At 33.5% G+C, this 13,665-nt stretch overlaps 2 protein-coding genes across 3 annotated transcripts; both read left to right on the plus strand.

Moving 5' to 3' along the window:
• The first annotated feature begins 559 nt into the window (after positions 1-559).
• Positions 560-10,067, plus strand: LOC131661087 (amino acid permease 4-like). The gene is made up of 9 exons (XM_058930499.1): positions 560-763; positions 1,032-1,142; positions 2,944-3,087; positions 3,185-3,418; positions 3,642-3,735; positions 4,200-4,414; positions 4,700-4,839; positions 5,158-9,322; positions 10,013-10,067. Exons 3-8 carry the CDS (start codon positions 2,955-2,957, stop codon positions 5,800-5,802), a joined length of 1,461 nt encoding a protein of 486 aa, XP_058786482.1. The 5' UTR covers positions 560-763; positions 1,032-1,142; positions 2,944-2,954; the 3' UTR covers positions 5,803-9,322; positions 10,013-10,067.
• LOC131661088 (amino acid permease 2-like) lies at positions 9,252-12,789 on the plus strand. 2 transcript variants are annotated; one of them, XM_058930500.1, is made up of 8 exons: positions 9,252-9,322; positions 10,013-10,067; positions 10,163-10,284; positions 10,380-10,613; positions 10,708-10,801; positions 11,539-11,753; positions 11,836-11,975; positions 12,068-12,789. In XM_058930500.1, exons 3-8 carry the CDS (start codon positions 10,191-10,193, stop codon positions 12,710-12,712), a joined length of 1,422 nt encoding a protein of 473 aa, XP_058786483.1. In that variant the 5' UTR covers positions 9,252-9,322; positions 10,013-10,067; positions 10,163-10,190; the 3' UTR covers positions 12,713-12,789. The 2 variants fall into 2 exon arrangements, with proteins under 2 accessions (XP_058786483.1, XP_058786484.1); XM_058930501.1 differs by lacking the exon at positions 9,252-9,322 and having other exon boundaries at positions 9,329-10,067.
• The last annotated feature ends 876 nt before the right edge of the window (positions 12,790-13,665 follow it).

Below are 13,665 nucleotides of genomic sequence, written 5' to 3' on the forward strand. Positions count from 1 at the left end.
AAGTTAGGAGAAAAAGACGATGATCAGAGAAGACGATTAAAGGAAGAAAACATCGTCAATTATTAATATTTCTTATTCTAAGTCTATAAAAGTATCCTACGTATCTAAAAAATAGTATACAACAGTGTTTTTTGAATGAAAAATGGACATGGGGGACCAAAACTGTTTAAAAAATAAAGAGGGGGATTGATTTCGTGAATTGACAAAAATAAGAGGACCAAAACTATAATTTAGCCTAAATTATTAGATAAAAAAACATAGTTGAGATCTATTATTGTAGCATATTTGTTTTCTTCAAATAAGCCAAATATAGAGAGAGTAATAAAATAAAGGTATTGTTAACTAATGCCAATCAGGGCCCTGTTTAAATATATTAAATAAAAAAAATATATTTTACAAAAGTTAATATTTTAATTTTTAGTGTGTTGTGCTGTGCATTTTCAATGTATTAAATATATATATTTTTAAAAATTTACCACTTTAATCTTTTAAAGAGTAAGCACGTGGTTAACATTTCTCATAAAATAATTGACAAAATCTCCTACCAAAACAAAAAAAAAACGATAAATTATGATTTCACTTCTGGGTATAAAAATGAATGAAAGTAACAAGCGCGTTCAACTTTGAATTGAAGCGGAAGTGGTTTCAGTTACAGACGCCTAATTGGACCACCGACTTCACACGGCGGTGGCTGGTGAGGTCGTCGGAGAGGTTCCTGAGGCCGAGATAGATTCATTCAAATCAATACAACGAAAATTTTCCGGTAAAGTTTCTAGTTCTTGGATAATAATATTAACTATTATTATTCTCTTTCAATTTTGACCACTGACTCTATTTTCAGTCTTAGATTCTTGTGAATTGGATGCGTTTTTTTTGTACTTCTAGTTTATTGCGTTGATTGTAATAATGATAATATTTTTATATTCTTGATGTTGATGTTGATATTTGATTTTGATTGTGTTGAGTTTCACTGGAATTGTTCTGATTATTATATTCTCATTCTTAAATGATTTTGCAATTTGCTATATCAGAATCTCGCACTCTGAGATTGAAAATTTAAAGAGAGATTAGGAACCAAATCCTCTCCGTTGAGCTTTTTTGCGGCATATTTTCGTTTCTCACCAGCCACCGCTAGCTGCCAGGTACTACACACTCTGTTTTTGCTACTTGTTCATCGATTACCACTTTTAACCTAGTTTTTGTTTTCATTTCAATTTAGGGAATTCTGAGGTTTAACTTGTTGGTGGTTCTGATTTTTGAATGCTATTGAGTCAAACCATATTTCATTCTTATGAATAGTAGTTGAATTTGGTGTGAGTCATAGACACCCCGAACACGACATCTACAGTTACACGACGACACTGGTAATAATTTGAAAAAATATGAAATTAAACATAATCACATCACAAGTGTCGGGGTCGGTGTCCGACTCGAGCACATCATTTTTTAGAGGTGTCAGTGCTACATAGTGTCCGACTGATCTGAACCTAGTTTGTTAATTTAGTTTGGTTTATAATTTTAGTGAGCCATTAGATTTCAGTTTCTTTATGGCCTGGCTAATTAGTGTGACGTTTTGAAAAGTTCTGTTTTGTAGATAGTATATCCTCAAAGGTGAATACTGAATATTAAGAATATTAACCTTTTTTTTAAGGATCTACTAGTACTAAGACAAGTGATTTTTAGACTTTTAGTAATTTTTCACTCAAGGTAACTATTTGAAAAGCTTAAAAGGAGTCTAACAAACAAGTTATCCACACGTTGTTAACTGTGGAGATTTTTTTATTAAGAATTGATTCTTATTGTAAGAATATAAAAAGAACCTTCCTTGCATGTTTCACTGTAGTAACAACCAGATGTTGGAGATGCTATGTTTCTCTTCGTTGCCTATTATTTTGGACATGTATGTATTTACTATTTAGTTAGTGGGTTGGGATTTGCAACAGGGTTTTGTTTTTTGTATGGGATGATCTTTTATATAAGGGATTTGGCTCCTTAAGGTAAAGACATTAAGAGTTGATATTTTAAAACACTTATGATTTGTTATAGATTTAGAATTTGATTAGTAAATAAAGCTTGTAAATGACAAAAGTATCAACAGTTTTAAAAAAAATATAGAGGGTTAAACTTGGTAGATATAATTTTATTGGGTAAATATTTATGATGGAGGGAATACATACAGCAAATTTCTTTTTTGGTAGAAATAGTGTGTCCAAGGGTCAACATTTATCCTGAAAAATAAAAGAGGTGAACTATTTGTCCTCACTTGAGAGTGAAATTAAATCCCAATGTGAGTGGACCCCATTCAAAATTTTGATTAAGTGTGTTTGGTTCTGCGGTGACAAAAGTATTGATTTTGAATTAATTGATTTTGTAAAATTGATTGTAGCTAAAAGTAAGTTGAAGGTAAAATGATTTATGTTTGGATAAGTTCATGTAGAAGTGAGTTGAACAACAATTTCGATGTAAAAATCACATTTAAACTCAAAAGATACAAATTATAGCTTCAAGTATAATCAATTCTGGAGGCAAAATCAATTTTACTTTAGGAGAACCAAACACCTCAAAATCAGTTCAAAATAAATTCTACACCTCTAGAATTGCTTTTGGTTCATATAAAAACTAAACTAAATATACACTAAAAATCTGTTTCAGAAGAAAATATTGTGTAAGCTATGCCAAAATTTTTGCCACTGTGGATTTTTAACTTGAACTTTCCCATTTCTTAAAAAATTAATCAAGCTCTGAGAAATTTATTTTTTTCACCCGATAACCAATCTATTCCAATATCAGACAGCTTACTTAATGTATTTAATTGAGCCAGCCTCTTTCATTTATGCATTTTATCCTTTGTTTGTGGTTTGTGAATGCATTCAGTAGTTGGAGCGGACAAAATAAGATTTTTATTTTGATAATGATTTCTCACTTATAGTTATCCTGCTGTAGATCCGTAAAAGATGGTAGAAAACATTTCCAGAACAAACCTTAGCTACCGTGGCGATACTGGTAACATCGAGGACGCCATAGATGACACACCGTTACAAACTGACTCCAAATGCTATGACGATGATGGCCGTGTTAAACGAACAGGTATACGTTAATGTACATTATATACTTTGTTGTACATTACCTTTGTTTCCTTGATTGGATGATTAATGTGATATTTGATGTCTTTAATATGAGTCAGGAACTGTTTGGACTACATGCTCCCACATAATAACAGGTGTGATAGGATCTGGAGTGCTCTCCTTAGCCTGGTCCATAGCTCAGATGGGTTGGATTGCTGGTCCTGCAACCATGATCTTTTTCAGTATCATCACTCTGTATACTTCATCATTTCTCGCTGATTGTTATCGTTGTGGCGACACCGAATTTGGAAAGAGAAACTATACTTTCATGGATGCAGTTCAAAATATTCTTGGTAACTCATTACACATTATTATGCGAATGGCATATGACAATTTATTTTAGAAACCGGGCATATATAGATTTTCTTAAATGTCACGCGAGTTAACATTTTTGTGTATATTTAACCATCATATTCACACACAAAGACACACACACACACACACACTCTCGAAACATAATGACCGTACATATAAATGAGATGCACACCATAATATGCATTATAATGTGTTTTGCAGGCGGGCCCAGTGTTAAGATTTGTGGGATAGTTCAGTACTTGAATCTTTTCGGAAGTGCAATAGGATACAATATTGCGGCTGCCTTGAGCATGATGTGAGTTAAGCCATATTATGTCTTTGAAATCACGAAGATTAGAAATTGTTTTGATTTGTAAATAGTATAATTACAAATTTATAAAAATGAAATAAGATGAATTTCAAAATTTTTTTTTCTCTAATGCTGTGTTCAGTAAGATTCAAATGGATTTTAATTTTGTTCACATTGATCAAGCCATTTTGACAATTTTTAGTAAAGTTAACAAAATATACTTATTAACATCAAACCAATTTGAATGTATGTTTAAAGTAATTTCCAATGTGGAAATTTATTTACAGATCAATTTAAATCACACTTCAATGTATTCCAATCAATCAAGCTAGATTATATTAATTCTGTTGATGGCAGTTGTCTTTTACTATGGCATGTATTAAATTGTTCCACATAACTGACATGCACGGTAGTTGTATTTCATTGAATGATTTGTGTTGTTTGACGTCGGCGGGTGTTTTTGTTGACAGGGAAATCAGAAAGTCTTACTGTGTCCATTCCTCTCATGGAGAAGACCCGTGTCACATTTCGGGCAACGCATACATGATCGCTTTTGGTGTGGCACAACTTTTCTTTTCTCAAATTCCAGATTTTCATAACACGTGGTGGCTCTCAATAGTTGCAGCGGTCATGTCGTTCTTCTATTCTACAATTGCTCTCGCCCTTGGAATTTCCAAAGTTGCAGGTTATATACCTACTTCAATTTTTTGATACAAGTTTTCACTTATTTGTTGGCTGTTGTTTTATCGGTACCCCTTGAGTTATGGGTTCACTGCAGAAAATCTCTTATGGTTTAAAGTGTGTGACATGCCTAATGCATTACCGAACCTATCTGATCACTTGCAAAAAAACCTATACAGTTTATAAGTTCAAGGGTTGAAGTAGTTGAATTTTGTATCATGATAGATTTTTGTAATTCAGCTATAAATAACGGTGGTTCTTATATTTTCGCTTATTTTGTCCAATATAGAAACGGGTACTATCATGGGTAGCCTCACAGGAATAAGCATCGGGACAGTGACCCCGGCCCAAAAAGTATGGGGGGTTTTCCAAGGTCTTGGAAATATCGCCTTTGCCTATTCATATTCTTTTGTTCTCCTGGAAATTCAGGTACACCTTTAAGAAACAATAACATCATATGCCAAGTCATGTTAAGTTTTAGTAATATCTATATCTATAGAATGATTCTAGCACAAAATTTTACCATGTCAAAGTTCGTGAGACTTCAACGTACCCCTTTATAATACTTACTTCTGCTACACACGCAGATCCCTTCACATATAAAAGGTTTTTATTTCTACCTACAGCTGATTACATCTCGTTTTTTGCACAACTATTTCAGCACATACTTTGGTGTGTAGGGACGTAAGTATACAAATGTATAAGAAGCTTTATTCAAACTAATTAATGTTTAATATGAATACACAGGACACCATCAGATCTCCACCATCCGAAAGAAAAGCAATGAAGAAGGCTGCAAAGCTAAGTATTGCAGTAACCACAACATTTTATATACTCTGTGGCTGCATGGGCTATGCTGCATTTGGAGACGCTGCACCAGGTAACCTGCTCGCCGGATTTGGTGTCTTGAAAGCATATATTGTTGTGGATATGGCTAACGCTGCTATTGTAGTTCACCTTTTCGGAGCATACCAAGTGTATGCCCAACCCCTCTTTGCCTTTATCGAGAAAGAGGCAGGAAAAAAGTGGCCCAAAATTGACAAAGAGTTCAAAGTTAAAATTCCCGGTTTGCCTGTCTACAATCAAAACATATTTATGTTAGTTTGGCGGTCAATTTTTGTTATCGTCGCCACATTGATTGCAATGTTGATTCCTTTTTTCAATGACGTTTTGGGAGTGATTGGAGCATTGGGATTTTGGCCTTTAACTGTTTACTTTCCTGTGGAGATGTATATCCTACAGAAGAAGATCCCAAAATGGAGTAGGAAATGGATTTGTCTGGAAATAATGAGTGCTTTCTGCCTCATAGTTTCTATCGTGGCTGGTCTTGGCTCATTGGTTGGTGTCTGGATTGACCTGCAAAAGTACAAACCTTTCAGCTTAGAGAATTGAATACACACGTCATAAAATCTATTGCCTCTTTTTGTATGTAAACGGCTGTGGGAGGTTCTCAATGGGATCGTGATTTCATAAGTGGTGAAATTATTCCTAGGTTGCAATTAAGAATAATAATCAGTATTGAATATTATGATCCTTTTACTGTATATTTTTTAATTAATTTTTGTACCCATACTAGTGGTACTAAATCATAAATGAGGTGATAATCGATGCTGTGATAACTGACAAGGATTTATGCTTTGATGTGAATATTCAATTTTATTTGTCATGTATATCTGCATTGCTTTGTTAGATATCGATGGGGAACCATTGGTTAGTGGACAAAATCTTCAACACAACTCAGATGTCTAAAATTGGTATCACATTGCATACTTATTAGCATGGTTAATTGGTTATTGTTGTTGTGTATGAGTTATGTGTTTAATGATTGGATTTGAATATGCTACCCTTGTTATCTTTTGCACCTCTAACATATTTTGAGTGTTTGTGGTGTCTGTATTCTCTTGGGATACAAATACCCAGGTAGAGGAGTAGCTTTTACTTGAGCTGTAGGATGGCGTTGAGGCCTCTTCATTTATTTATTGTTTTTCATGTTATCTAATTTTGTCGAAGCTCTTATCTATAACACTAGGTATGAGTTTTAGTGTTTCTTTGAGTTTCTATTTGGATTATTTAATTAATCAAGTACTTTGTGTTATTAAGACAAATTTAAGTATGATTGACATTTGAGTTCAGTTGCTATTTTATATTAATATATGTTGGTTGAAGTTGTATGTTTAGTATGTGTAACACCGATGTTTGCAAAATTATTTGTTTATCTTTTTATAAACAACGGGTCGGGATTTTAGGGCGTTACACTTTCTACCATGGACTGAGCTATGGAAACCTTGGGCCATGCCACCGTGTCCATACCCAACAACACCAAATTGGTGGGTCTCTTTGTTATCACCATCAGGGAATTCTTGAGTCTAAGACTCAGCAGGCTCATATTGTGCAACCGCAACAAAAACTAAGGCCTAACTATCATACGCATCAACTGACATTCAAGATGTGCTGCATACTTTATCTTGGCTCCTCTTGATGATCACTCGTACATTGACAACGAAGTCATCATCATACCAAACCTTATACAATGTCTTACATGCACCAAAGTTAATTAAAATTTTTGTTTTTTAAAGAAAATTTACCATTGATAATGATATTTTATGTTGAATTCAACTCTTTTAGTTTTTCTATGAAGGATTTTCATACACATGAATTCTCTTTAAAGAGATGTTATAGCTCGGGTGACCTCTATGCCACTATCACAAGACCAACCATTGCTAACTCCTCATCATATACAATTGTCCTCATTTTCGTCACAACAACACCACTAGGCCTTTCCACCATGGACTGCATTGTGGCAACCTTGAGCCACACCATTATGTCAGCCTTACCCATTAAATTCCAGACCTTTATCATACGAAAAGCGTTTAAAATGGCCAAAATTCAGACCTCCAGAGCATCTAATTTATCATAATTGAACTCGGACATAAGTATCAGGCTATTAGTCCAATTAATAGGAAAACGATGGTTATCGTCCAACACATACATCACTTGGAGACATCTGTTCCCACCTATCTTATACGGAGAAATTTATCTTTGAAACCTTTATAGTTGGTTATATAGACCTGAAGATTTTTTTTCTTGGAAGTCAGTTAAGGGATATTCATCCTCCCTTGTCGGCATCTTTAAGCTCAAAGAATGAGAAAATCGAACCTAGGATAAGAGTTTTTCCCACAGCCTCACATACAATTTCAAAAGCTTTTATAAAACCCTAACTATTAGGGCGAAGTTGAGTTGGCGCGATATTTAGGGCTTTTAGAAGGCCAAACTCAAAATTGGTGAAAGAGATTTGAATTTTAAAATCCTCAATCACACCAATTTAAAAGAAAATAATCGTCCGAGACTCGTCAGGGTCAAGTTATACAGACATGTTCACCTTGAATACAGGGTTCCAGTATGACGTCGTCTTCGTTACCGATAAAGAGATCTTCTTCTCCGATCAAATTTTGGAAATATATTTGACGTCGATTGTGCTTGGATCATGGCTTAAAACTTCATGGTCAATAAATAATCTAATCATCTCCATCACTATTTCTAAGGAACCAGACGATGATGAAGATTCCGAATCAATTTCGCTTAAAGGTGACAAAATATCATCATAAACTTTCTTAACAATCTGCTCAAACTCAGCTCGCCCCAAGTGATCTTTGCACTCTTTCATGCATGAATTCCAAAGCTCTTTCCTCTCTTGGGCATTTCGAGAAATCGGTACGTTGCCCAGGTCGTCGCATTCATGTATTAAAACCATTCAAAAGCAACTTCAAGAAAATGACAAGAAGTTCAAGAGTAAGGACAAAAAAAAGGAAGAGCGAGAGTTTTATCTAATAAGAGTTTGCTAACAACTAGACAAAACATAAATGTTTTAGGGTAATAATGGCATTGGGTTCGCTATAAAAAGTTATCATGGCGACGAGAGGGAAGAAATCTTTTAGGATATTTATAATCATTACAGACTCAACTCGACATCACACGTCACCAAGCCGAGGCTTAAGGGCGATCTCTAAACGGACTAAGGCCGAGATGAGACGAAATCTCCAAGAACATTGTGTATTCTAGGATTTTTTGTCTGAATACTTCATTCTTTCAGGAATTGTGCTCGAAGGCTTATGTACATCCCGAAAAATATCTTAGCCAAGTTGATGAATCCAGAAGTGCATGAATGACCTTAACCGAAAGTCAGTTTGACAACTATATGCCATGGTCGTGTAGGACCAAGACATCTTCCTCTGATAGATGCCAGGATATTCGGGTTGATAGCCCAACATAATAGTTTAGAGGTAGTCTTAGGGTCGCATGGAGGTTACGAAGTTCATGAAGGAGCTATTATAGATCATGATCGTCGACAATTATGGCAACGACAGACGTTAACTTAAACATTTAAATGTGGAAAACGAAGAGGCAGATCATTATGACCTAAGGGTTGGAAGCATGGATTATATAAAAGACGTTATAGCAAGAGATAAGGTATCCAATAGACAGAGCACAAACACACTGATAGCAAGCATATTTCACGATATTTACAACTTCATTTGGGTTTTTTTTAATTATATTTGATACTAGCATATTAGTATTTAAGTAATTGATAATGTCAACTAAGATAGTGATGCTAGTTATCGAGAATTGAATTCAGTCAAGTGGATTGGTCTCCAATCACAATCTCAACCATTAAAAATTCTATCGGTCCATTTTTCATATTCTAAATTCTCTCTATTATTTTATTTTTCAATGGTTGAGATTTAAGAGAAGTATAATTTTAGTTGAGTCCATTCAAATGTAGTGTCTCTAGCACGCCGAATATGACCGAATGGTAAGCCAGCTGTTAGTTACCTATAAATGAAGTGAACACTAATATACACTTCATTGAATTTGTGGAGAGCCAAAGAACAGAGAAACCTGCTTCTGGATATCAGTGAGTAAACTTGCACGCAACTAGTTTCTACTATCTTCATTTTCTTTTTATTCATTCAAACACATTTTTGTTAGTATAATATCATTTTCATTTGTTTCACTTGGATTCAACATGAATCAGTGTTTTGAAATCTTCGTATTCGGTCTTGTGACCGATTAATTCAAGAGGACCAATCCTACCGTCTATTAGTGGGATCCATTTAAAACCAGAACAAAACTTTGTATGGATTGTCCAATACAAAAATTGTTAGCACCTAGTAGGATTGAAATTCAAAACCTTAAGAGGAACACACTCTTTAGACCCAAGCCTCCACCAACAGATAATTTTTTTTTTAATATTACTTTCAGGGGCGGTTCCAAGGCCCAGTGAGTACCTGGGTTCAACCTCTATTTTCTTTTGTACTCTCCCAATTTAATACCCGATTTTTAAATAAAATCAGGGATAAAATTAGTAAAAATAAAATATAAAAATTAAAACAAATAATCAATAGTGTAAAATTTTTGCCCAACTTGAAATTCTTGGCTCCGCGATTATTTCAACATTTTTTTATTTTAATAAAATCAATGACAAATATTTTTAATTTGTTTTAACTATATCCCATCACAACAAATATTGTGATGAATCAGAATATCACACCGCACATGACATAGTTGTAAAAACCTCTGTGTTTCTTTGTTGCTCTGTTCTCAGATCTGGGAGAGTGAAAATGCAGTCCAATTGACAGCACAAACAAAACGACATTAAGGTCATTTTCACTACCGAATAATCTTTCTCTCAATTATTGTATCTTCATTTTGTCTCTATCTCTTTCATAAACCTCGTGTCAAATTAAACACTCAGAAAAACAAACACTCTCTAGAGTTTCACAATGGAGGAGAAAGAAGCATACTCTATAGAAGCTGCTGTTCCTACACACAAGGACTCCAAATTGTTCGACGATGACGACCGTCTTAAACGAACAGGTACCACAAATTAATTCAATTACACTATATATATGATATGATGATCATAGAGTCATAGGTTTTCATTTTGATGAATATATAAAAAAATGTGACAGGAACGGTTTGGACAACAAGTTCGCATATAATAACAGCAGTTGTAGGATCAGGAGTGTTGTCGTTAGCATGGGCCATAGCTCAATTGGGTTGGGTAATTGGTCCTTCAGTTATGATTTTCTTCAGTCTCATCACTTGGTATACTTCATCACTCCTAGCCGAATGTTATCGAATAGGAGATCCTCATTACGGAAAAAGAAACTATACTTTCATGGAAGCAGTTCACACAATTCTCGGTAACATTATAACTTTAGAATGGAATGATTGTGTTGTATTGCATGAGATATTGATAATGTAATATTTAACAAAAATATGTATATGATTTTGCAGGTGGTTTCAATGACACCCTTTGTGGGATAGTTCAGTACACCAATCTTTATGGAACTGCAATAGGATACACTATTGCTGCTTCCATTAGTATGATGTAAGTCACAAAACTTAACATATCTTTTATATTTTAATATTTAGAATTTAAAAGGTAGATCTAGAAATTGACAAATAAGAAGTAAATGTATGTATTTTTAGATAAGCATGATATTAGTTTTACATATATAGAAATCAGATTTGGATAGACTTCAATCTTTTGGACCAAATATGGCAATGGCATATGCATTTTTTGAATGTAAACTTTTTAAATTAAAATAATTCAAAAATAAATTAAGATAAATGAAATTTGTTTATTGTTAATAAAAAAAATATTTTACATTATTTGAAAACTAATTTTTCTTTAGCTAGTCATTAAAAATTAAATAATGATGATTTACAATTTTCTTTAGTTAGTCATGAAAAAATAATTAATGATGATTTGGAATTTTTCTTTAGCTAGTCTTTAAAAAATAATTAATGATGATTTACAATTTTTCTTTAGCTAGTCATTAAAAAAATAATAAATGATAATATACAGTTTTTCTTGAGCTGCATTTATTTATTGACAATATTTATTTAGGGTCTGCCAGAGCCAGTGGTCCAAGGCTATGTTTTTTTTTTACTCATGGTCCAAGGCTACTTAAGTAAATCAATAAATAAAATAACTAATATAAAGATAAAAAATGTAATATATGAAAATTTGCACAAGTATTGAGCTTTATTTGTATTATTAAGAAGAATGTCTAGTTTGATTATGGTTAATGTGTTTGTTTTAATTGGTTTTGTCTGAGACAGGGCAATAAAAAGGTCTGACTGTTTCCATTCCTCAGGAGGAAAAGACCCATGTCACATTTCAAGCAATCCATACATGATCAGTTTTGGAGTAATCCAAATTTTCTTTTCTCAAATTCCAGATTTTCATAAAATGTGGTGGCTCTCAATTCTTGCAGCAATCATGTCTTTCACCTATTCCTTAATTGGCCTTGGTCTTGCAATTGCCAAAGTTGCAGGTTACATATGTTTCATTTCATGACACTATTTCTTAGCAGAAAAAAAAAACAATATCCTTAAACTGATTTTGTTTTGTAACAGAAAATGGTTCCTTCAAAGGCAGTCTCACAGGAGTAAGCATTGGAACGGTGACAGAAGCCCAAAAAGTATGGGGAGTTTTCCAAGCTCTTGGCAACATAGCTTTCGCGTATTCGTATTCTCAAATTCTCATCGAAATTCAGGTACTATGGTTAAGGAGTACGTGTCGATTTTTTCGAGTATTTCTATGGTCTAACTAATTACTAATTTGCATATATTGAATCTAATTCCATAGGATACCATAAAAAGTCCACCTTCTGAGGTAAAAACAATGAAGCAAGCCACAAAGATAAGTATAGGCGTGACGACGTTATTCTACATGCTTTGCGGCGGCATGGGCTATGCTGCATTTGGAGACACATCACCAGGAAACTTACTCACCGGATTTGGTTTCTATAATCCATATTGGCTCATTAATATTGCTAATGCCGCTATCGTAATTCATCTCGTGGGAGCATACCAAGTTTACGCGCAACCCTTATTTGCTTTCATCGAGAAAATAATGATAAAAAGATGGCCTAAAATAAACAAGGAATACATACTTACAATTCCGGGTTTTCGTCCTTACAATCTAAACCTATTTCGATTAATTTGGAGGACTATATTTGTGATCACGACAACAGTTATATCAATGTTGATTCCTTTCTTCAATGATGTTTTGGGATTACTTGGAGCAGTTGGATTTTGGCCTTTAACAGTTTATTTTCCAGTGGAGATGTATATCACACAGAAGAAGATTCCAAAATGGAGTTATAAATGGATTTGTATGCAAACTTTAAGTGTTATATGTTTTGTAGTATCAGTTGTGGCTATTGTTGGATCAGTGGCAAGTATTGTGCTTGATCTAAAGAAATACAAACCATTCACAACTGATTATTGAAAATAACTCAACTTTTACTGTCTTCTTAAGGGTGTAAAAAGCAACTTTGGGTAGTGATTTATGTGTTTTTTGTATCATTATCTATTGAATAACAATAGTGCTAGTTAGATATTTTCTTTTTCAAGAACTTTTAAATTTACTTGTGCCTACGTAAAATTTATATTAGAAATAAATAAACTATTTATTTAGCCATTAAAATAGTAATTTTCTCCAATTTACTCTTTAAATATACAAACTTAATAAACTATACAAAATTAATAAATAGTTTCTAAAGGATATGAAACTTGTTAATTTATTAGTTAAAATATATAAAAGTTCATCATGTTACTTCTTTCATTTTGAAAGCATAAATTAAATACCAAAGAACATAAATTAAATTCATCATCAACAAACTTTGAAAATTCTGTTCAACAATTATCATCTCCCTTTTATCATAAAAAGTCAACAACAACCAAAAATTCAAAATTCAGTTCACATGTTGATCTTGCTTTCACACGAATCCTATAAGCTATCATGAAGAAGTTTAGAAAAACTTCAAAAATTGACAAACTTAGAAAATCATGAAAATCAACAAACCCATAAAGTCAACTTTTAGATAATTGGACGATGTTCCGCACCTCACATCGGGCCAAACCCTAGCGATTTTAATTGTGTTTCGTATATAAGTCCTGTTATGCGCCGCAACAGATATCATTTCATTCATTTAAAAAATTTAAATCTCTTGGATCTCATTACACTCATACCACCGCACCAGAATAACTCCTTACCTTTACGTAATCAATCTCCTATTTTTCACATGAATTATGGCACAATATAGGGAAATCGATTTCTGATTCTTGCTAATTTCCACAAAATTCACCAAGTCTTACTCGTTGCGCCACCACAACCATTCTAATCTTTGTTAACTTTCCACCAATAATGATAACATCATAATAAGCTTCAATGGACGTGCA

Source organism: Vicia villosa, linkage group LG3 (assembly GCF_029867415.1).
Source record: "Vicia villosa cultivar HV-30 ecotype Madison, WI linkage group LG3, Vvil1.0, whole genome shotgun sequence".
Lineage (NCBI taxonomy): Eukaryota > Viridiplantae > Streptophyta > Magnoliopsida > Fabales > Fabaceae > Vicia > Vicia villosa.